At 35.7% G+C, this 24,435-nt stretch overlaps 1 protein-coding gene across 4 annotated transcripts in view; it reads left to right on the forward strand.

The window, feature by feature from the left end:
* CBWD1 (COBW domain containing 1) overlaps nucleotides 1-23,872 on the forward strand; it is a 46,118-nt gene extending 22,246 nt beyond the window's left edge. For 3 of the 4 annotated variants that reach the window (XM_006047784.4, XM_025281583.3, XM_025281582.3), the window contains exons 8-15: nucleotides 1,305-1,391; nucleotides 2,573-2,617; nucleotides 11,357-11,413; nucleotides 14,192-14,243; nucleotides 19,980-20,048; nucleotides 20,151-20,216; nucleotides 22,288-22,417; nucleotides 23,557-23,872. In XM_006047784.4, the coding sequence (XP_006047846.2) occupies nucleotides 1,305-1,391; nucleotides 2,573-2,617; nucleotides 11,357-11,413; nucleotides 14,192-14,243; nucleotides 19,980-20,048; nucleotides 20,151-20,216; nucleotides 22,288-22,417; nucleotides 23,557-23,663 (613 nt within the window). In that variant the 3' untranslated portion in view covers nucleotides 23,664-23,872. The remainder of the gene's footprint in view (nucleotides 1-1,304; nucleotides 1,392-2,572; nucleotides 2,618-11,356; nucleotides 11,414-14,191; nucleotides 14,244-19,979; nucleotides 20,049-20,150; nucleotides 20,217-22,287; nucleotides 22,418-23,556) is intronic. The other variant, XM_006047785.4, reaches the window with a different exon arrangement.
* The last annotated feature ends 563 nt before the right edge of the window (nucleotides 23,873-24,435 follow it).

Below are 24,435 nucleotides of genomic sequence, written 5' to 3' on the forward strand. Positions count from 1 at the left end.
AGGTGTCCCCGAACCAAGATTTGCTGCAGATGATGCAAGCAGGTGGTTGATTCCCTGTCATTTTGGAATATGGTACTCTGTTGTTTTATAACAACACTTCATTTGGTATTTAGCTATGATTCACATTAGACTAAACTTGAATATTTTTGTGACTTTTTCCTTGTTAAAATGCATTTGTTATAGAAAATATAAGTAAACCAAATAGAAAGTAGCAAAATGGGAATGGCAACCCACTCCAGTATCCTTGCCTGGAGAATTCATGGACAGAGGAGCCTGGCAGGCTACAGAGTCTGTTGGGTCTCAAAGAGTTGGACATGACTGAGCAACTAACACACACATAGAAACCAAAATAAAGTTAAATACAGAAGCCCTTCAATTTGAAGTTCCAGTTGTCTGTATTTTGACATGTACACATTCAGTCTTTATTCATATGAAATTACTTAAATAAAAATGGGATTGTGATGTACCTACTGTTGAAACCTGCTTTTCAGTGAATTAAAGTTGATTTATTTTTGAGAATCTGTTTGTTCTTTAAAAATAATCAGCTATACCATTAGGTAGTGTAAAACCAGTACTGGAAACAGCCTAGTGATTAAACTTTCCTGAAGAATTGAGGAAATTTTAAAGAATTATAGAAAATAGAATTTCTAATCATAGTAAGCTATTTTGTTATCCAGCATCCTGTCAACTGGATTCTTTAACTTAATTTCTGTAGTGTATCTATCTTATAGAGAAAATACATATTTGTAATGGTGAAGGTAATTATTCAAGATCCTTATATATCTTCTTTAGTGTAGATTTTTTTAAAATGTTAATAAAGAGTTGGACACGACTGAGCAACTGAACTGAACTGAATGTTAAGTGAACTTGTTCTTTGTAATTTCTTTGAAAATTATGGTAACTATTACATGGAATACTTTAATAAGTAGACTGTCCTTGTTACTATCATATTGGATATCAGAATTATGCATTTTTTTACAGAGAAAATCATGAGTTGAAAATCATCCTAATTATAAACCATCCTTGATTGTAAACTTTTTGAGGCTTATCTTTGTAGTTTTAGAGTAGCCAGTAAGAACACTTAATAAATATTTTTTGAATGAATAATGTGAAATCTTAATTTATATAGTGATGAATGCAATTCATCCTTACTATTTGAAGAATGATAAATAGTTTAGGGATAAATCAAATTATTACATAGAGTACTGTATACTTTTAAATTGCTAATTGATCTGGAGGAGGTGTTTTCTATTTTTCATTTCTTAGCTTTTTTCTTGACATCTGTTCTTTGTTTGCTAATTTAGGCAAGTTGCTTTGGCAGATATCATCATCATCAATAAAACAGACTTGGTTTCAGAAGAGGATTTAAACAAGTTAAGAACAACTATTAGGTACAAAATTAGAAATGTATATTAAGTACCTGCATATTAAAAACGTACTGTACAGAATATTTTTACTGTAACTTGTATAAATTTAAGGTTCAAGATTAACTTGCTTCAATTGTCACTGAATCACATATTCAGGGAATCACATATTTTGTTGTTGCGTAATAGACTGTTATGTAAATAGTAATAAGTAAAATTGTTTTCCATTGCTTGTAGAATATGCAGTTGAACGTTGTTGCCAGCCTGTACTGTATAGCAGTACGAGAAAAGACTTTGACAAAGCACTTTGATAAATTATAGACTCTTTGGGTTTCTTACCCTCCATTGTACCTCAGACTTGTGACTGACTCAGAATTAGACTTGAACAGTTGGAAGAAAGTAAACATATTTGAGAGGTAATAGCCATCAGATTATAGAGTATATTCAAAAGAGAAGATTAAGACTTTGGTGAATTAGTAGAGTCTTGCCTCACTATCATTGTTTGGGAATTTTTACCCACGAGAACAATAGCAAATGTTGTCAGCAAATAACCCTAAAGGTAATGAAATTGATTGTTTAAATAGATATTATACAGTATACTGAAAAGGATTTAACAAGTATTTTTGGCACCATACAAAGGAAAGCATATTTCATTATCTTTGTACCAGAAAGGGGAGGGCTGGCAGAGTAGATAGAGATCTTAGCTAGGGAACTGAAGAGGTTATTCTAAAAAAACAGATGTGTGACTGAAACTGAGGACAGGCTGGGGTCAAAGCCACTTGTAACTAGGTTTTTATTTCTAGCGTGTGTACAGCCATTTCCACCAATGTGTGTTGAGGAAAATTAGGTGTCAGTTTAAAAGTTTGATGTATTGACTCATTTCAAGAACTTTAGAATTACTGGCTATTTATGAATCATTTTTTCTAAAGTGAAGGGTCTTTATATAAATACAGAGTAGTCCCTAGTCTGTCAGTTGTGCGGTAGAGTTTTACATATCATCATTGATTGTATAAGTGGAATATACCTGATTTATGATTAGAAGGAAAAAACTAAACCATAAAAAATGTAAGTTTTCTTATTGTTTATTTTTCTCTAGCTGTATGATATACTTATATATGCTCGCTTCATGTTTCATAAATAATGTGAAGTGGTTTTTTAAAAAGTTAACATTTACTTTTTTACCCTCCTCATTTTTATATTTATTTCAGATCAATAAATGGACTGGGAAAAATTTTAGAAACACAGAGATCAAGGTACTTTTAAAAGCTATTACTAATATTAACAATAAATAATTTTAGTTAAGTAATTGATAACTATGTTTGATTCTAATATAAGAAAGACATGTACATTTTTTAAAAAATGAGACCCAAAATTTTGTTTTAAATGTTCTTTATATATTAGTTCGGCATATTTAGTTAATATGTTCACTTCTCATTGTAACTAAGACCTCAGAGCCATGATTATAGTCTGTAACTGTGCCTTTGCTTTAACGAGGAAGAAAGCATAGGATTTTGAACCACTCAGGGAAGTAATTAGTACAGAAATCTGAAAAAGTATACTGTTAGGAATCTTACCTTAATTTGAGATGTTTAGATGACTTTTTAATATTTTTAAAACTTTCTTAGTGTTTCATAGTTGCAAAGTAAAACTGTCATGTAAAAATACGAGGAAGCTTTAAGTTCCTAATGCATTCTTTGTAAATATTTTGATTTTGATTTCCTATAGGTTCTTCTCTGTTTTTAATTCTTTTCATACAGATGTGCCTTACTTTCTAAAATAGATGTGTTCTTAAAACATCTGTGAAATGGATTTCTGTAGATTGAACTCTTATTTTGCATTGAGTGCTATCATGATTTCAGAAAATTTCTGTGCAGGAGTATTTTTGTTAAGCTTATTTTTTTTTTTTTTAGCAAGAATATCTCAGCAGCTGCTAGACCAGCAACATGCAGCCAGCAGCTCTGAGGCTCAGAGCTGGCAGTCTAGTGCCACCTGGTTCTTAATTCAGAGATTCTGTCTTTGGAAGTACTGCAGCAGCCTTAGTTGAGTGGCTTATCTGCTGCGGTAGAGATTAGAGGTGCTGACAGACTACCATAAGTGTTAGGCAGTAACAGCAGCAGCTGCTTCTATGCATATGAACAGCTGGGGAATTAATTTGGTATGCATTCTCAGAAGCCGCTCATCTGTTGGCAGAAGTAGCAGAAGAATGCCCTTAGTGTTAAGTCCTCTACAAGCATATACCACATGTGCTCCCTGCATTTCAGATTACAGTGCAGAATGTCTCTGATAACCTAACTCACACCATGAGCCATTCCTTAGTATCTGTCTTCTTCCTGTTGCATTTTACCATTTTCTTTCTTCTTAAATTTTCTCCTTCCTATAAATAGATGTGATTATGTTGTAATAGATTTATTTGGTTTGTTTTTACAAATGTTGTAAACCAATTTTTTTAAAGGCCCCTAGATTTATCTTGCTTAATTTTTCTTTTTATTGACTTTAATTTTTAACCTTTATGTCCTGCATAAACATTTCATCTTGAATGGTTTATTTTGTAACAGTTTTGTTGTTTATATAATATTCCTAACATTTGCTCTCTCATTTTTTCAATAAACATGCAGTGATTAAATTTTATTTCAAATGTTTGAATGAACAAGTGAATAACATCTCCTTTTTTCTTCTGTTTCTTCAATTGGTGTTTACCAGTGCATCTGAGATATCAGGGGCTTTCTGAAATAGTACTTAAAATTTTTTTAATCCCTTAAGCATTTTGTGGTTGGCAAATGCTTATAATAGTAAAAATAGTAAAACTTATAATAGTATAGCAATTGTAAAACTTATAAACATGTGTAGAAAAGGCTTACCTTGAATATTTAGTTAAGGAGTAAGAATGGTATAGTATGTCTTATTGTTGAGACTTAAATTGATTTTGAGGCAAATGAAAATTCTAATGGACTTCAGAAGTATGCGTGGAAGATTAGAAGAAGTACCATTCTTTAACAGACTTTTTTTTAATCTTGGAAATTTAAGTGGACTGAACAGAGGAAAACCAAAGTTTAATTGATCGATAATAAGTTAATCAATTCAACGATTTATTGAGCCTTCCACTAGTTGCTTTACATTTTGTGGCATATTGACAATTTGAACAATGTATATGTAAGGTAAAAACTCTGCCTTTAAGAAGATCAGAATATATTAAAAACATATATTAAATACTGTTTTACAACAGGAATATTAAATACACAGGATCCTATAAGAGTAGGAAGATAGAGGAACAACTTTTCAACTTTTCTTGGTAAAGAGTCAGAAACTTTTGACTCAGCAGGTGATCATTGATCTCAGTCTTGAAGAACGAATAGGAGTTTTCCAGATGGACCAGAGTTGTTGTTGTTCAGTCACTCAGTCATGTCCGAATCCTTGTGACTCCATGGACTGTGCCAGGCTTCCCTGTTCTTTACCATCTCCTGGAGCCCGTTCACACTCAAGTCCATTGAGTCGGTGACGCTGTCCAACCGTCTTGTCCTTTGTCATCCCCTTCTCCTCCTGCCTTCAATCTTTCCCAGCATCACGGTCTTTTCCAGTGAGTCAGCTTTTCGCATCAGGTTGCCAAAGTACTGAAGCTTCAGCTTCAGCATCAATCCTTCCAATGAATATTCAGGGTTGATTTGTTTAGGATTGACTGGTTTGATCTCCTTGCAATCCAGTGGACTCTCAAGAGTCTTCTCCAGCACTACAGTTCAAAACATCAATTCTTCCGTGCTCAATCTTCTCTATGGTCCAATTCTCACATTCAAGTATGACTACGGGAAAAACAATAGCTTTGACTCTACGGACCTTTGTTGGCAAAGAGATGTCTCTGCTTCTTAATGTCATAGATTTGTCATAGCTTTCCTTCCAAAGAGCAAGTGCCTTTTAATTTCATGGCTGCAATCACCATCTGCAGTCATTTTGGAGCCCAAGAAAATAAAATCTGTCACTGTTTCCATTGTTTCCCCATCTATTTGCCATGAAGTGATGGGACTGGATGCCATGATCTTGATTTTTTGGATGTTGAGTTTTAAGCCAGCTTTTTCACTTTCCTCTTTCACTCTCATCAAGAGGCTCTTTTGTTCCTCTTCACATTCTGCCGTAAGAGTAGTAACATATGCATATCTGAGGGTATTGATATTTCTCCTGGAAATCTTGATTCCAGCTTGTGCCTCATCCAGCCTGGCATTTTGCATGATGTACTCTGCATATAAGGTAAATTAGCCGGCTGACAATATACAGCCTTGATGTACTTCTTTTCCCAATTTTGAACCAGTCCATTGTTCCATGTCCAGTTCTAACAGTTGCTTCTTGACTTGCATACAGATTTCTTGGAATAAAGATAAGGTGGTCTGGTATTCCTATCTCTTGAAGAATTTTCCAGTTTGTTGTGATCCTCACAGTTAAATGCTTTAGCATAGTTAATGAAGCAGAAGCAGATGTTTTTCTGGAATTCTGTTGCTTTTCCTATGACCCAACAGATATTGGCAATTTAATCTCTGGATCCTCTACCTTTTATAAATCCAGCTTGTACATCTGGAAGTTCTCAGTTCATGAACTGTTGAAGCCTAGCTTGGAGGATTTTGATCATGATCTCGCTAGCATGTGAAATGAGTGCAATTTTGTGGTAGTTTGAACATTCTTTGGCATTGCCTTTCTTTGGGATTGGAATGAAAACTGACCTTTTCCAGTCCTGTGGCCACTGCTGAATTTTCCAAATTTGCTGGCATATTGAGTGCAGCACTTTCACAGTCTCATCTTCTAGGATTTAAAATAGCTCAGCTGGAATTCCATCACCTCCACTAGCTTTGTTTGTAGTGATGTTTCCTAAGGCCAACTTGACGTCGCATTCCAGAATGTCTGGCTCTATCTGGGTCATTGAGATTTTTTGCGTAGTTCTTCTGTGTATTCTTGCCACCTCTTCTTAATATCTTCTGCTTCTGTTGCTGCTGCTGCTGCTGCTGCTAAGTTGCTTCAGTCATATCTGACTCTGTGCGACCCCATAGACGGCAGCCCACCAGGCTCCCCCATCCCTGGGATTCTCCAGACAAGAACACTGGAGTGGGTTGCCATTTCCTTCTCCAATGCATGAAAGTGAAAAGTGAAAGTGAAGTCGCTCAGTCATGTCCCATCCTCAGCGACCCCATGGACTGCAGTCTTCCAGGCTCCTCTGTCAGTGGGATTTTCCAGGCAAGAGTACTGGAGTGGGGTGCCATTGCCTTCTCCGTCTGCTTCTGTTAGGTCCATACAATTTCTGTCCTTTATTGTGCCCATCTTTGCATGAAATATTCCCTTGGTATCTCTGATTTTCTTAAAGAGATCTCTAGTCTTTCCCATTCTATTGTTTTCCTTTATTTATTTGCATTGTTCACTTAGAAAGTCTTTCTTATCTCTCCTTGCTATTCTTTGGAATTCTGCTTTAAATGGGTATATCTTTCCTTTTATCCTTTGCCTTTTGCTTCTCTTTTTTCCTCAGCTATTTGTAAGGCCTCTTAAATCATTTTGCTTTTATACATTTCTTTTTGGGGGGCATGGTTTTGATCACTGCCTCCTGTACAATGTTACGAACCTCTGTCCATAGTTCTTCAGGCACTCGGTATATCAGATAAAATCCCTTGAATCTACTTGTCACTTCCACTGCATAATTGTAAGAGATTTGATTTAGGTCATACCTGAATGGCCTAGTGGTTTTCCTTACTTCAATTTAAGTCTGAATTTGGCAAAAAGGAGTTCATGATTTGAGCCACAGTCAGCTCCCCATCTTGTTTTACTGACTATATAGAGCTTCTCCATCTTCAACTACAAAGAATATAATCAGTCTGATTTCGGTATTGACCATCTGGTGATGTCCATGTTTAGAGTCATCTCTTGTGTTGTTGGAAGAGGGTGTTTGCCAAGAGTGAGTTCTCTTGGCAAAACTCTGTTCGTGGTCCACTGGAGAAGGGAATGGCAAACCACTTTAGCATTCTTGCCTTGAGAATCCCATGAACAGTTTGAAATGGACCAGAGTAGTAGTGTCTTTCTCGGCATAAGAAAGATTTTGTATTCCAGGAAGCTGTGAATATTTTAGAATGGACAAAACACATTGTGTTATGTTGCAGGAGGAAAAGACATATGACTATGGAGATGAAGAAATTATCTCAAAGAGTATTGAATGCTATGACTCATGGTTTAGATTTTCTACTGTAGGCAGCAAGTTATTCGTGAAGGATTTTAAAGGCAGTATGACTCTTGTGATACGGTGCTATTCTTGAATATGGTGCTATTCTCCAAGTTAGGAGATTCAGGAAGGAGGAGCAGCTTTGGAGTGGGGTTTCCCAGGTGGTTCTAGTGGTAAAGAATCTACCTGCCAATGCAGGAGACACAAGAGACGTGGGTTTGATTCCTGGGTCAGAAAGATCCCCTAGAGGAGGGCATGGCAACCTAACTTGCCTGGAGAATCTAATGGATAGAAGAGCCTGGCAGGCTACAGTCCATGCGGTGGCAAAGAGTCGGACAGAACTGAAGCAACTTAGGACACACACAGCACAGTGAGAGCACTGGGTTTGGTAAAGGGGATTAGTTCCATTTTGTAAACACTGAGTTTGAGATGCCACTTGGGAAGGCATTTGGAAATTTAGCTCTAGAAGTCAAGACTTACTATTAGATGTTATCAACTACTCGTAGATCTGGGATGGTCTGGTGGCCCGTGTGTCTGACTCACTGGACTTTGAAAAGACGATGATACTTCTGGAGTAGAAGCAGAACTCCCCTCCCCTGAGAGGGCCAGAGCCCTCTTCCTTTTCCATTCTCTTGCTGCTAGTCTTAGGCTACATAAAGCAGTCTTTAGACATAGGGATAATTGAAAGCTCCTCATAGGGAAAAGATTAGGTACTTCTGAAATGATAGCTCAAGAAATTAGGAGAAATTATGAGCTTTGAAACTTTTTTCTTCTTTGTTTGCTTCATTCTGCCATTCAGTTTTTACATAACAGTAATAGTCTTTTTCTTTTTTCTTTATTAATGTTTTGGAAAACATCTGCTGTTTTTATCTCTGAAGGGAGAAATTAAATAAAATTTGATGCCATGAAAATTAGTTTTCTAGTTACATGCCTTGGATGAATGAAGAAATTTGTTTTTTGATGGTGGTACTAAATTTGGGGAAAGTCCATGACAACTTTCATCTGGAACCTCAGACTTTTCCTCTTTTCCTCTCCTTTGAGAATCTGGTGAGATACAGTGAGGGACTTTGGTACTTTTTGTTCTCTGTACAATTTATCCTGTCTAGATCTTTTATTGATACCATCTTGTTTGGAAATATCAAAAGAATCTAGGTATAAAGCAGAATTATCTATGTATTCTCAAAAACACTGTTGTGGTGAAAACTATAGATTGTTTAGAAGCTTGTGTTTAGTTTGCCTGAATTTTGATATTCACACAGTTAGCATGTGTAAACTTTTAAAACTTTAAGCTATTTCCTAAGTTAAAGATGACAAACTTGGTGAAAAACTTCATTCACTTGTCACCTGTCAGTATAAATATTTGCTTAACTGTGATGGTATGAAAGGAAATATGTTTAATATTAGGCTTTGGTCTCTTATGTAAATTGATATTTAGAAACTTTTTCATGGAACATTTACTTCTTTGCTTGATTATTTTCCTAATTCTGCTCATCTAGAATGTCAAGAATTTGAAATATTACAGTCTGTTAACATAGAACTCTGGAGTATCCTTCTTTTAATAAGATGGGAATTTGTCTGCCTTGTTTCAGGATAAGGTTCATAATTTAACAGATGCTTGTTGCTACAAGTATGAATATATGACAGACTATTGAGAATGAACAAAGCAGACACAGCTCTAAGTTAAAGGAGATGGTTTTTACATGTTTTTATATTTGAAAAAATTTTGACAAAATTTTTCTCAAATGAAGTTTTATTTTCCTTGTCAGAAAATTTAATAAATGTTCAGCATATCCCTGGAGTCTAATTTTGAAACCTGATCTTACTGTTGTCATTTTTCTTCAAACATTTCTTCCTTGTAGCTTTGATTGTGGAAAAATCACTGTCCTTTACTGTTTCATGTTGTTGTTTAGTCGCTCACTCGTGTCCGACTCTTTTGGGACCCCCTGGACTGTGGCCCTCCAGGCTCCTCTGTCCGCTTTTGAGGCAAGAATACTGGAAAGGGTTGCCATTCCCTTCCCCAGAGGATCTTCCCAACCCAGAGATGGAGCTCCCGTCTCTTGCACTGCAGGCAGATTCCTTATTGCTGGGCCACCAGGGAAGCCCTTACTGTTTCATAGGCTGGCGTAAAAATTAGAACTCAATCACTATTCTTTATAAATAGGAAAAGGAGTACGTCAAGGCTGTATATTGTCACCGTGCTTATTTAACTTATATGCAGAGTACATCATGAGAAACGCTAGGCTGGATGAAGCACAAGCTGGAATCAAGATTGCCGGGAGAAATATCAATAATCTCAGATATGCACATGACGCCACCCTTATGGCAGAAAGTGAAAAGGAACTAAAGAGCCTCTTGATGAAAGTGAAAGAGGAGAGTGAAAAAGTTGGCTTAAAGCTCAACATTCAGAAAACAAATATCATGGCATCTGGTCCCATCACTTCATGGCAAATAGATGGAGAAACAGTGGAAACAGTGGCAGACTTTATTTTGGGGGGCTCCAAATCACTGCAGATGGTGACTGCAACCATGAAATAAAAAGACGCTTACTCCTTGGAAGAAAAGTTATGACCAACCTGGACAGCATATTAAAAAGCAGAGATGTTACTTTGCCAACAGAGGTCTGTCTACAGTGATCAGGTATGGTTGTGAGAGTTGGACTGTGAAGAAAGCTGAGCGACAAAGAATTGATGCTTTAGAACTGTGGTGTTGGAGAAGACTCATGAGAGTCCCTTGGACTGCAAGGAGATCCAACCAGTCCATCCTAAAGGAGATCAGTCCTGAATATTCATTGAAAGGGCTGATGTTGAAGCTGAAACTGCAATACTTTGGCCACCTGATGCGAAGAGCTGACTCATTGGAAAAGACCCTGATGCTGGGAAAGATTGAAAGTGAGAGGAGAAGGGGATGACAGAGAATGAGATGGTTGGATGGCATCACGGACTCAATGGACATGAGTTTGCGTAAACTCCAGGAGTTTGTGATGGACAGGGAGGCCTGGCATGCTGCAGTCCATGGGGTCGCAAAGAGTCGGACACGACTGAGCGACTGAACTGAACTGAATGCTGATTGTGATATGGTAACCTCTTCTGACTTCAATCTCTGCTTTCCTAACAAGGCTTAATTACCACTAAATAATTTTAACAGAAATAATGTTTATGCAAATAGAGCACTAACAGGAAGTTTCAGTCTATATGCAACCCCATCTGAAGGAAATAAAATCAAACCGCATTCTTTGGATGTAGATAAGGGTCCTAGAATAAATATTTATGTCTTGATTATCTGACTGCTTATATTCTTACGCTACTACTCGTTGTATCATGAAAGATGGAGTAAAAGAAATACAGTAATTCTGAGGATATTGTTCCTATACTACTTTGTTCTTTACATTTGTTCAGTTTTGCTCATTTCATCTTTTGAGTAGTAAACTGCTACTTTTGAAAAGTTTAAGCTTTTTACCAATTTTTTTTTTCTATAAAAATCTAGTTTGAAAAGCTCAAGTTTTTAGAACTGAAAAGACAATTTAAGTAAAAACAAACCAAAAAACCCACAACAGTTTATTGAAGCAATAATCAAAGTAATTTTCTGCCTTGGTCTAAAACCATTTATTCTGTTCTTAAATTTTTATGCATAAATCCCATGGAAATTTTTTACAAAAGCTTTTTTGTTCCTTGCCTGTCATGTTATGTGTTTCCCAAAATAGTATATATTAATTAATTTTTATGTCTACATTTCTGGCAAAATAGAAATTGCTTTTCTTTATTAATTATATTTTACAGAATTTAACACTTCACGTTGGTGTTCTTACTTTTAGAGTTGACCTTGCAAAAGTATTAGATCTTCATGCCTTTGACAGTCTCTCTGGAATAAGGTATGTTTCCTGTCCTGTTTTGGTCACTTTTACTTTAATGTATTTTTTTCCCCCTACAGTTATAGGTGTTAAAAGAATGATTTATACATATGCACATTTGATTTATGCTTCCTGTCACATCTTTGATGTTCTAGATCATTCCTAATGATTATGTTCTTGAAAGTTTTGCTAACTGGATGTTTGGAAATCACATGTATTTTCCTACAGAAGTTACAGTGTAAGTGGTACTTAACTTTAGAGATTTGATGTTAATATTTCTTTCCCAACCACTGTGTGTAATTCTCCCTATGAGAAAACACATGAAATACATAGAAAGCTTTAGTTTGGGATATTCCCTCAAGCACTCCTTTTCCTGTAGTAATGGATCAGTTTCCTATCTCTTTCCCCAGGGAATCATTTTGATAAGGGAAAGAACAAATAGTTCTTCCCTGGTCATTGATATCTTTTTTTTTTAACCATCTTTAACCAGTTTTAACTGTACAGTTCATTCAGTAGTGTTAAGTATATTCACACTGTTTGCAATGGATCTACTTTTTCATCTTGCAAAACTGAAACTCTGTACTAGTCTGATGACAACTCCTCGTTTTCCTCTCCCTGTAGCCCCTGGTAACTACCACTCTGTCATCTGTTTCTAAGAATTTGATAACTTTAGATACCTCAAATAAGTGAAATCATACAGTATTTGTCTTATTGTGACTAACTTATTTCACTTAGTTTTCAAGGTTCATCTGTTTTGTAGCATGTGACAATAGTGTCTTCCTTTTTAAGACTAAATAATATTCCATTGTATATGTCATTTTTTATTTATCCATTTATTCATTGATAATGACATTCAGGTTGCTTTCACCTCTTGGCTGTTGTGAATAATTCTGCAGTGATCATGGGTTGGGTGTGCAAATACCTTTTCAAGACCCTGCCTTAAATTCTTTGGATATATGCCCAGAACTGAGATTGCTGGATCATATGGTAATTCTATTTTTAATATTTTGAGGAACCATCATATTGTTTTCCATAGCAGCTGCACCATTTTACATTCCCACAAACAGTGCATAAGTGTTCCGATTTTTCCACATCTTTGCCAACACTTGCTATTTTCTGTTGGTTTTGGTAGTAGCTGTCCCAGTGGGCATGAGATATGTTGTAGTTTTGATTTGCATTCTATAACAATTAGATATTGAGCGTCTTTTCATTTACTTGTTGGCCATTTGTATATTATCTTTGGAGAAATGTCTGTTCAGATACTTTGCCCGTTTTTTATTTGGATTATTATTATTATTTTTGTGTGTGTGTGTGTGGTTGTGTGTGGCTGAAATGTAGGTGTTCTTAAATAATTTAGGTATTAACCCCTTATCAGATGCATGGTTTGCAAATATTTTCTCCCATTTCCTCTGAAGTAGATGAGTCATAGTGAGAGGTATGACTTATGTGAGCGGTAACCTCTCTATACCCAAAGGAAAGGCGCATCCTTATCTCTGAAGATGGAGGGAATCTCAAGGCACAGGCCTTGTTGAGTTTCCCATAGTTTACCACGCTTGGCTCATCCTCTGTCCTGTCATATCTCCATGGCTTTCCACTCTTCATCAAACCTAGCACAGAAACACCCAGGTTTACCCTTTCTTCAGGTCTTCATTTCACTGTGAAGTTTCCTTTGTCAACCAAAACCCTTATTAAATGAATGTATATGCTTTTCTCTTCTTAATCTTTGTCTAATTTTCAGACCCACCCAGGGACTTGTAGAGGAAAACTTTTTCTTGCCTGTGGAAGTTGTAGGCAGTCATTGTCCAATATTAAATATTAAACACAGGGAAAGAACATAGAATTTTTTCAAAGTTTCCAAGGTAATTTCATTCTACACTTACTGCGTTAGTGATGCTTAAAAGAAATAACTACTTAATATGAAGGCCCTGCTCTAGATAAGGTCTTTGCATAACTTTTCTTTGTGCTTAGATGCTTAACAAGAGAATCCTTTCCTGAGCAACCAGCTGGGAAGGATTTAATTTGACACTGTCCCTACTGAGACCCCCCAAGGAGACTCATTCCCTTCAACAGTTCCTACAAGCCTTTTCTCTTTCCTAAACTTGCTGTTACTAATTTACCCCTCACTGTTCTCCAAGGCAAAACATCTGCAAGGTTTTAATTCCTTTTCCTCCTTCCAACCTATCCCCATCAGTCTCTGAAGCTATGCTGCAGTTGTTAGGGTTGTAATTTGTTATGGCATATTGATCTTTAGCTCCTTTTATATCAGAACAATGTATTTTTAGGAGTCTTTTAGTTTTCTCTCAGCCACTGGTAACTGACTGAATAGAAGGCTTACATTTATGGATACTGTTAATTTTTTAAAAGTAGATACATTCAAGGGAAAACATTGATATGGAAAAAACTTATTCTTCTAATTTTCTTTAGGTTCAAGCATTATTTTCAAGGGGAGAGTAGATGAAATGTTCAGCAGTTGTAAAACGTTTAGGTGTATTTTCCTAGGCCTATATTAGGTCTTTTGGAAATAAGAAACCTGTTTAACCACACAAAATAGTTAAGATTAGTTTTTGTCTATATTGTGTGTATATGTATGTATGTCAATGAATGTACATTTTTATGAGAGGTTTGTAAGCAGTCTGCTAGCATTTGTCTATTAGAATATGTAAACAGCATGTAAAATTGGAACTATGTAACAGATTTAGCTGTGGAAGTTCTCTCTTATTTAGCTTTGTGTCTCTAAGTAATATATAAGGTGAAATGAGAAATATGTTTAGCTCTGAATTTATAATCAGTTATTCTTAGTTTGCAGAAAAAACTTCAACATGTGCCAACAACACAACCTCATCTTGATCAGGTAAAAAAAAAAAATCTTTAAAAATCATCTTTAACTACCTTGTTCTGTTTAGAATTGTCTTATTAGAACTTTTTTTAAAAAGCATTTTTAAACTGTTTTGATAGTTTTCATAATTTAAATGTTCTTGAGGTCATCTATATCTAGCTTCTTAATGAGTAATAAGAATTCATCAAACCAGAGTTATTTAAAATCTTAAAATCATGCTTTCTGGCTTCTCCATTCTACATGTCAGTCAACATATTTTGATTAGTTCTTTTGATGAGAATTACTATATAAAAGTGGCCTAGGGGTTCTTTTTGCAGCCTATTTTTAAGTATATTTAACTAACTGATTAAGGAAAAGTCTGGACTAGACATCCATGGCTTATTTAAATAAAAACTGACTTTGGAAAGGCAGGAAAGATGCTAGGAACAAAATGTATTTTCACTGTACCCACCTTTTTTGAAAGCAACTTGTGTATGGTGGAGCTAGGATAACTTCTTTCTTCCATTTAAACACCATGAGAGGGGGCCTGTGAGTGAGTAGTGCGTCTTGCATTCTCTCCTTTTCCTTGAGATTGTCACTTATTTTTTGAATCAATTTTAATAGGGCCATGATAACAGCATACTTATCTGTCTCATATTTATGGGGAGGTATACTACCACATTTGTGTCATTTTTCTCTGAGAAACTTTTCTTAATAGAATATTCATGACTCACTTATTTTACAACTGAAAGTTCTATCTTTTAGTCCTCTTCACCTGTTTTGCCTATCCCCTGACCCTTCCTTTTGGCAACCACCAGTCTGTTCTCCAGAGAAGGCAGTGGCACCCCACTCCAGTACTCTTGCCTGGAAAATCCCATGGATGGAGGAGTCTGGTAGGCTGCAGTCCATGAGGTCGCTAAGAATGGGACACGACTGAGTAACTTCCCTTTCACTTTTCACTTTCATGCATTGGAGAAGGAAATGGCAACCCACTCCAGTGTTCTTGTCTGGAGAATCCCAGGGACGGGGGAGCCTGGTGGCTGCTCCATGGGCTGCCGTCTCTGGGGTCGCACAGAGTCGGACACGACTGAAGTGACTTAGCAGTAGCAGTCTGTTCTCTGTTATCTATGAGTCTGCTTCTGTTTTGTTATGCATATTTGTTTGTTTTGCTTTTTGGGTTTCTACATATAAGTGAATTCATGGTATTTATCTTTTTCTGTGTGATTTATTTTACTTAACATAATACTTGTAGGCCCATCTGTACTGTCACAAATGGCAACATTTCAGTCTTTTTATAGTTTTGTAATATTCTATTGTGTGTATACACATACATATGTGCATGTGTACATGCACACACACCCACACACACCACATCTTTATGGATTCATTTCTTGGTGAACACTTAGATTCCTGTTTCCATATCTTAGCTATTGTAAATATATAATATTTCAATGAACATTAGGGGGCATATATCTTTTTGAATTACTGTTTTCATTTTCTTAGAAGTGGAAGTGTTGGACATGACTGGGCTACTGAACAGCAACAAATGGTAGTCCTATTTTTTTGAAGAAGCTTCATTACTGTTTTCCATAGTGGCTGTGCTAATTTTCATTTCTGCCAATAGTGTGCATGAGAGTTCTATTTTGCCCACATCTTCACAAACACTTACTATTTGTTGTCTTTTTGAGAATAGCCATTCTGAAAGATGTGAGGTCATATCTTATTGTAGTTGATTTACTTTTCCCTGATGCTTAGTAATGTTGAGCATCTTTTCACATGTCTGTTGGCCATCTGTGTCTTCCTTGCAAAAATGTCTGTTCAGGTCTTCTGCTCATTTTTGAATCAGATTGTTTGGGTTTTTTGTGATACTGAGTTGTATGATTCTTTATGTATTTTGGATATTAATCATGTATTAGACAAATCAATTGCAAATTGCCTTTTCATTTTATTGAAGGTTTCTTTTGCTGTGCAAAAATGTTTTAGTTCGATGTAGTTCCATTCTTTGTTTTGGTTGCTTTTGTCTAAGGAAATAGATCCAAAAAATATTGCCAAGACTTATGTCAAAGAGTATAGTGCCTCTGTTTTCCTTTAGGAGTTTTTTGGTTTCAGCTCTTAAATTTAATCTTTTATCCATTTCAAGTTTGTGTTATAAGAAAGTGGTCTAGTTTCATTCTTTTGCCTGTAGCTGCTTTATTTTTCCATTACCATTTACTGAAGAGACTGTCTTTTCCATGTTGTATATTCTTGCCTCCTTTGTTGTAAATTGATTGACCGTATGAGTGTGACTTTATTTCTGGGCTCTCTGTTCTATTCCCTTGATCTGTGTGTCTCTTTTTGTACCAGTTCCGTAGAGCTTACTGTAGCTTTGTAGTATAGTTTATAATCAAGAAATGGGATAGCCCAATCTTTGTCCTTCTTTCTTTTTTTAAAAAGCTCTACAGAAGATTCTGATGTACTTTCCTACTTTAGGTATATCAACATAGGGCAAAGTATAATATAATATTGCAGACCAAGAACTGTGAGATTCAGTAACATGAACAGTCTCATTTGATTTAGTGGATCTGAGGCTTCATGAAAGACAGATTTTTGTTTTGTTTTTTTAACGTATAGTAAAGCATACATGTTTTTAGTTTGCAAGTCAATGCATCTTTATTTATATTTGTGCGTGTGTATTTGTATGTACACACGAACAGATATCTCTCTAATTCTTACTGAAATCAATCTAAAGATTTCCAAAAGTGTTAAGAGAATTTCTTTCTGCCCTTTCCCAGTCGTTAACCCTTCTTCTTCCAGAGTTGTAACTGCTATTCCGATTTATACGCCAACAAGAAACCTTAAACTAGAAGGCTTTTTGTTTTTTGTGTTTTTTTTTTTTTTTTTTCCTTTTGGACTGGAAGATATAAGGAAAAGAGCAGTCCAGATCTTTAAAAGTGGGAAAGTAACTGTGCTCCAGAAGAGCAGAAGTCCTGATGAATGCTTGGTATTAGAATTTGAGCTAAGGTATTAATTAGGCTTTGATTTGCTAGGCAAAGAGAATTCATTCTGTACTATTGGACAGTGTCCAGTAAGCTGGATTGGAGTGTGGAGTCAGGAGACCAAGCAGGAAGATACTGCGGAAGTCCATATACCCTGTGATGAGGGCCTGATCTCTGTTGTTTACAGGGAGAATGGAAATGGTAGACAGTGAGCACTGTGAAACAGGTCGGCTTGCTTGGATAGCCTTACTAACCGATGGTGAGCAGTACGGAAAGACAGTAGTGATGGGAAACAAGCCTAAATGGACAAAAGGGACCTATTACTAATAATAGAAATAGGGAAATCTAGAAGGCAGATGGATTTGGATCAAAACACCAGATGTTTAGCTGTGTGGCTGGTGGCAGGATATCACAGCAGAGGAGTCACAGGAAAGAGAAGCTAGAGGAGTGGAGAGTGGAGAGAGAGGTTTTGCATTTAAGCACATTAGTGGGCTTAGTTTTCCAGATAAAAAAGATACGGAAGTTACCGCATGTTCAGTCAGTTCAGTTGCTCAGTCGTGTCTGACTCTTTGCAACCCCATGAATCACAGCATACCAGGCCTCCCTGTCCATCACCATCTCCCAGAGTTCACTCAAACTCACGTCCATTGAGTCAGTGATGCCATCCAGCCACCTCATCCTCTGTCGTCCCCTTCTCCTCCTGCCCCTGATCCCTCCCAGCATCAGGTTCTTTTCCAATGAGTCAACTCTTCGCATGAGGTGGCCAAAGTACTAGAGTTTCAGCATGTTACTACATGTTAGATATTGTTTGCAGAAGAGTGGGAAACTGAGGGAGATAACCCAGTAGGTTAAAGAACAAACAGACCAAAATCCTAATATTTAAGAGTTATTCCTATTTTTTATTTTAGGAACAGTACCTTATTTTGCTTTAGTCTTCTGAATTACTGCTTCAGTTTTCTCCTCCTTTCTGTGTACAGGAAAAGGAGAGTTAATTTTAGATTCAAAATAAACTGGAAAAAGTCTGAAATGGGTAATACCTAGAACATATTATGTATGTCATTAAAGTTTTATCCCTGAATGATGTTTAATGCATTTGTTTGTTTTTCATGGATTTCTTGTTCATTCTGATAAAGAGGAACTGGGTTTGAACAGGGAAAGGTAGATGAGAAAACCCAGGTGTCAATCTAGGTATACTTATTAATAGAGCCAGGGGTGAACTCTTGAGTTGTGACCCTCATCTTCTGCACTGCACATTTATGGGTTTCATCTTCTTTATTGTTGTTTAATTGCTATGTCTATCTGACTCTTTTGCGACCCATGAACTGTAGCCCACCAGGCTCCTCTGTCCAGTATTCTTCCCAGGCAAGAATACTGGAGTGAATTGCTGTTTCCTTCTCCAGGGAATCTTCATGAGCCAGGGATTGAACCTGTACTGGCAGGTGGATTCTTTACCACTGAGCCACCTCATCTTCTTTAGGATTTGTCTAATATGAGAAGAGTTTATTGGTACAGAAAAACATCTGGTTCTAAAATGTCTGTCTCCCTCAAGTCCCATGATGCATTGTCGTTTTTAAAACCTTTTTTAAAAATTTCACATTGGAGTTAATTGTATTCTTTAGAAATACCATCATATCTCGAACTTGCCAAAAGCAAAAATCATTCCTGATACAGTATTGAGTACTATATTGAGACATTCCCAACATTAAAAGCCAAGTTATCCAACTAGAATAAGATGCATATTAAGCATTTTTAAAGGTTAAATTACCGCTGTCTTTTGAAATTAACAAATTATGTTTCATTTGGCAATCTTTTGCTATGTTGTATTTTGATATGCTTTATGATTTGCTATACATTTCTGTATGAGTTTTTAGGTGTGATTTGTAATGTTAAGATATGTGTTTCTAGGCAATTATGCAATGCTGTATATTAGTGTATTCTTTCTGTCTGTTTTAAAGCTTGGCTTGAGCATCTTATTCTCCAAGATGGGGTTTGTGCTTTTGTTGTGTTATGCTTAGCTCTTGTGTATTTTTATCATTAATTTTAAATTTTTGGGTTACTGTGGCAAATGGAGGTTTGGATTTTAATTATGCGCTCAGCTAGAGGAAATCTTAAGCTTCTGATTGCTTAGAGTGGTCAGTGAGAGATTTATCAAGATCAGGAGAAAAAATAAATCTCAAAGTTAACATTCTGTAAATGTTAATGTCAACCTTCTAAAACTCATTCTCATCTCTTGGAACTCTTCTTTTGGAACATGTTCAGTCAGAGATAAACTGAATCTTTCAATTTGTATTTATATTTCCCAGAGAACCTTTGCATTTGAGTTTTATTCCTGGCTCTGGGTAGTTTATTTTTTCTGAGCCTCATCCTTCCCAATTTATAAAATGGAAATCATTCTCTTTAATCCATGGTTTGTTGTCATGAGTAAATGATGAGATGAAATAAAATGACCCAGGCAAACATGCCTCATTTAGTGCATAGCTGATACACTCTTTATATTAACCTTCCCTGTAGTGCTGAGAATCTTGTAAAGAATGCATTAAACAATGAGTATCTTTTCATAAGAGTTTCTCTGTGTAAATACTAAACCATTGACTAGCTACAGAATATAGAACGTGGAGTTGCTGATTCAGAAATCAACAAATATGGTGAAAAAGTTATACCTAATACAATTGTTAAGGCAACACATATGTCCATGAATGTTTCCTTACTTTTCATCTTGAAACTTGTGATTTAAAAAAAAAAAAAAGATTGACATTATTATTTAAAAAATCATTATTGACTGTCTCTTGATTTACAGAGTATTATTACAGTCACATTTGAAGTACCAGGAAATGCGGAGGAAGAAAGTCTAAATGTTTACATTCAGGTGAATGCACTTTTAACTTATTAATGATTTATCAATTGTTTTGCCATGTAGCTGTTCCTCTGAGCAGTGGTTGATCTTATTAAAATATGTCACTTGATACAGAATCTTCTGTGGGAAAAGAATGTGAGGAACAGGGATGACGACTGCATGGAGGTCATACGGCTGAAGGTGTGGTACACAGTTTATGGTTTCATACTTTCGGATAAAGTCCCTGTCTTGGCTGCTACAAGAGAGCCCCATATTTAGTAAAAAACACAAGCGCTAGGTTTAGTTCAAATAACCTCTGTGTGTTTTCATTTTTCCTTATTTCCATTTCTGAAAAGAAGCTTTGAAAGTCATTGCATAGTTGCGTAAAAGCATGGTTTATTTGTACAGCTTCACCGGGTGCTGAGCTAAACAGCCTGCATGCCTTGGAACATCCACCCTTGCTCTCTACTCCCAGGAGCTCTGAGCAGTTATCTGGCTAATGAGCTTGACTTGTTGAAATTTCCCTCCTCTTGGCATACAACTTGTGGTCAGTCAGAGAAAATGGAATGTTTTCTTGTGTTACTGTTTCTGAGAGAGCTTCATTAACAGAGGAAAGCTTGCCACAGCCGAACCTTATGCTTCTTGGTGCATTTAGCAGACACTAAACATCTGATATACTGTGCAACAAAGTTATGAAGGACTAAAAGAATTCTTGCTCTGTGTTTGGAAATCCATTCATGTTTATCTGACTTTATTATGTCACACAAGTGTTTTTTCCAGGGAGCTGTGGGTTCCAGGCTGTGTGCTTAACCAATGAGCAGTCTTCTGTTTTCAGAAATGTGCTTAGGGTTTTATTAATGCTATTTATTATCATTACTGTTAGTAACTAGATTCTCTGGTTAGCTGCCAACTTCCTGGGGTCACTAGAGTGACAGGGAAAGTATTTAGATTTCTTTACCTTCTGTGCAGGCTCTACCTGGGTTTGGCACTGCAAAGGAACACAGGTGAATCCCAGTGTACTCCCAAATCATTCCCACCCAGAGGAGCTAAGCCAGGTCTGCTGCTTCTCCGTGATTCTGTCCCCATCTGCATTCTATGATCCTAATTGAAAGATCATATTTCATTCTGTAACTGCTTTTATCCCTAGTGAGTATAGGGTGGTTACCTAGAATTAAGTAGTCATATATACCACTCTGTAGAGAGTTCAGTGGCTCATTCTGCACCATCCCAGTTTAGATCTTGTTCTTAGATAATATGACATTTTCTCTGGTTCTTCCTTTCTTTGGTTCTCCTTTTGGCCTTCCTCTCATCACAGCAACACTGGGGCATCTGAGACAACACAGCCTTTCTCTTCATAGAGTTCCTTCTCTTTGCTCTTACAAAGTATTAGTCTGGTAATAATCAGTATGTTTAAAATGTGAACTCTAGTAACAGCTGATACTTCAAAGACTTTATATAAGATTAATGCTTAGGTAATTATTTTCAAAATGTTTGTTCTTACGTATTAAAACTCAACTTTATAAAGTAGAAAATGAAACGGCACGAGAAAAGGAAACTGGAAGAATGTACACCCAAAATACATGAATATTACCAAAAATACACAGGAATTGTGAGGTGGTAATGACAGTGGTTTGTCTCTTATTATTTTTCAATATTGTATTATTTTATAAAAAAATATGTATAACTAACAAATATTATTTCAGAGAAATTGTATCATTCCCATAGGAGCCAGTTTATTAGATAATTTGCTCTTTATTTCTACAAATCAATATAAAGTGGATTTTATTCAGATAAGTACAATAGTTTTTCTTTTCCTTTATTTCATCATTATCTACTTCATTTAATACAACTCATTCAAAAACATATTATCATCAAAATCCTTTAACATCTCAAATTTTCCTACTAAAATGGAAATAAGTATAAAGTCCTTAAAAGTAGAATAATCGGTAGAATTTGATACCTAACATGTTTTATCATTTAGTTTTTTCAGTTTTTCATTGTGATAACACTGAATACACATCATAATACATATATTAACTTTATCAGTAGAAATAGGGGTTTTTAAAAAAAATTATGTGGAAACATGTTTTAAAAATTGGAGGCTTTAGGAAACTTTAATGCACAAATAACTGGAATTAAGGAATTTTAACAATATGTTCTTTATGATTCTGTATTTTAAAAAGAAATAGGGATAATTAATGCATTAACATTGGTGCTCAATTTCTGCTTTTAAATTCAAACTGTTGCTAATTGGCCGTTCTCCTCTGAGCAGGGGCTAGTGTCAATCAAAGACAAACCGCATCAAGTGATCATCCAGGGTGTCCATGAGCTATATGATCTGGAGGAGACACCAGTGAACTGGGACGACGACAGTGAGAGAACAAATCGATTGGTCCTTATTGGTAAGTAGCAAACAGTTAACTTTTTTTTTAATTGAAATATAGTTGATTTACAATGTTGTGTTATTTTTAGGCATACAACAAAGTAATTCAGCAAAGTAATGTGTGTGTGTGTGTATATATATATATGTACATACATATCTTTTTCTTTTTCAAATATTTTTCCCTTATAGACAGTTAAATTTCTAAAGCAAAAAAAAAAAAAAAAAAAAATAGGGACTTCCCTGGTGGTCCAGTCTGCACTCTCAAACCCTGATCAGAAAACTAGATCCCATGTGCCACAGCTAAGAGTTCCTGTGTGCCACAACTAAGACCTAGTACAGCCAAATAAATGAAGAAATAAACATTTTAAAAAAAATGGAGAGAGGGATATAATGCGCTACCTAAGCGGTGTTAGCCAACCTGAACTTCTTTTGTAAATTCAAATAAGCTTGTGGTTAACGTATTTGTGCTAATTATGTGATAACATCATAAGAACTTATTAATTCCTTTGCTTTTTTTTTAATAGAAAACTTATTTTACTTATTTATTTATTTATTTATTTACTTATTTATTTTTGATTGCACTGAGTCTTTGTTGCTGCATGTGGTCTTTCTCTAGTTGTGGCAAGTAGGGGCTACTCTGTAGTTGCGGTGTGTTGACTTCTCACTGTGGTGGCTTTTCTTGTTTTGGAATATGGGCTGTAGACGAGTGGGCTTCAGTCACTGTGGCTCACAGACTGTAGAGCACTGGCTCAGTAGTTGTGACCTGTAGGCTTAGTTGCTTTGCAGCATGTGGGATCTTGTGAAGGAGGATCAAACCTGTGTGCCCTGCATTGGCAGGCGGTTTCTTAACCAGTGGACCATCAGAGAAGTCCTGCCCTTTACTCTTCAGGATCGAACCCAGGTCTACCTGCATTGCAGGCAAACGCTTTACCTTCTGAGCCACCAGGGAAGCTCAAATATTTTTAGAAAAGTGATTAATCCAAATGTCAGCTTGGTTTTCAGGGACTTAATTAGAAAGTTAAGGAAGGACTTACTAATTACTATTGTTTTCGTAAATTTCTCAAGATTATCAAGCATTTAATGGTCTAGACTTGATAGGTAAACTGTGTCATTTTAATAAGCATAATATAATCATACCATATTTTGTTCTGTTTACAGGCAGGAATTTAGATAAGGATATTCTTAAACAACTATTTATAGCTACTGTGACTGAAACAGAAAAGCGATGGACAACACATTTCCAAGAAGATCAAGTTTGTCCATAATACTAGAAGTATCGCCAAAAGGACTGGATGATAAAAGTGAGAATAAGTTTCTTGTTGGATGTACTTCAAGCATCTATTTTTTGCATTACTTTTCTTATGAATTACAGTGTATCCTTTAAAATAGTATTTATTTTATAGAATACATAAATATAGTAAATCAGTAATATAAAACCCTTGGCATTCATTCAATAAAATGTAATTTCCTATGACTTTTTTTTGTAGACAGATGATTTGCAAACTTATTTTGGAGTTTACATATGCTGAAATTCTCACCCATGAAAATTTTAATAATAATAGTGGTATCATGTTGATATATGCCAGAAACCAACACAATACTGTAAAGCAATTATCCTCTAATTAAAAATAATTTTTTTTAATGGTAAAACTTATTTCAGCATTATCATTTTCCCTTAGAACTTCAGCTGAATGCTTGGATGTAATTTTATTGTTAATAGCAAAAATTTTTAAAAACAAATAATGTCACTGTTTTTATTAAGGGAAATAAGAGCTTTATTATGGTAGAGACTTGTAAGAAATTACTTGTAATTTCTGAGTCAAAGAAATTATTTGAGACTCTCTCTTATTCTTAGAGTCAGATTCTAAGCCTTACTGGTAGTCAGTGTAATGGAAATTCAGCCGTTCACTTTGTAATATATTTCAAAGATTTCAATTATAGAACTTTTAATTTTAGAGTTGATTTTACTGCTGGTATTAAATCCATCTTGGGTTTTTTGAACTTCTTTATTTTTCAATGTAAACTAAAAAGTGACAG

Source organism: Bubalus bubalis, chromosome 3 (assembly GCF_019923935.1).
Source record: "Bubalus bubalis isolate 160015118507 breed Murrah chromosome 3, NDDB_SH_1, whole genome shotgun sequence".
In the NCBI taxonomy this organism is placed as follows: Eukaryota; Metazoa; Chordata; class Mammalia; order Artiodactyla; family Bovidae; genus Bubalus; species Bubalus bubalis.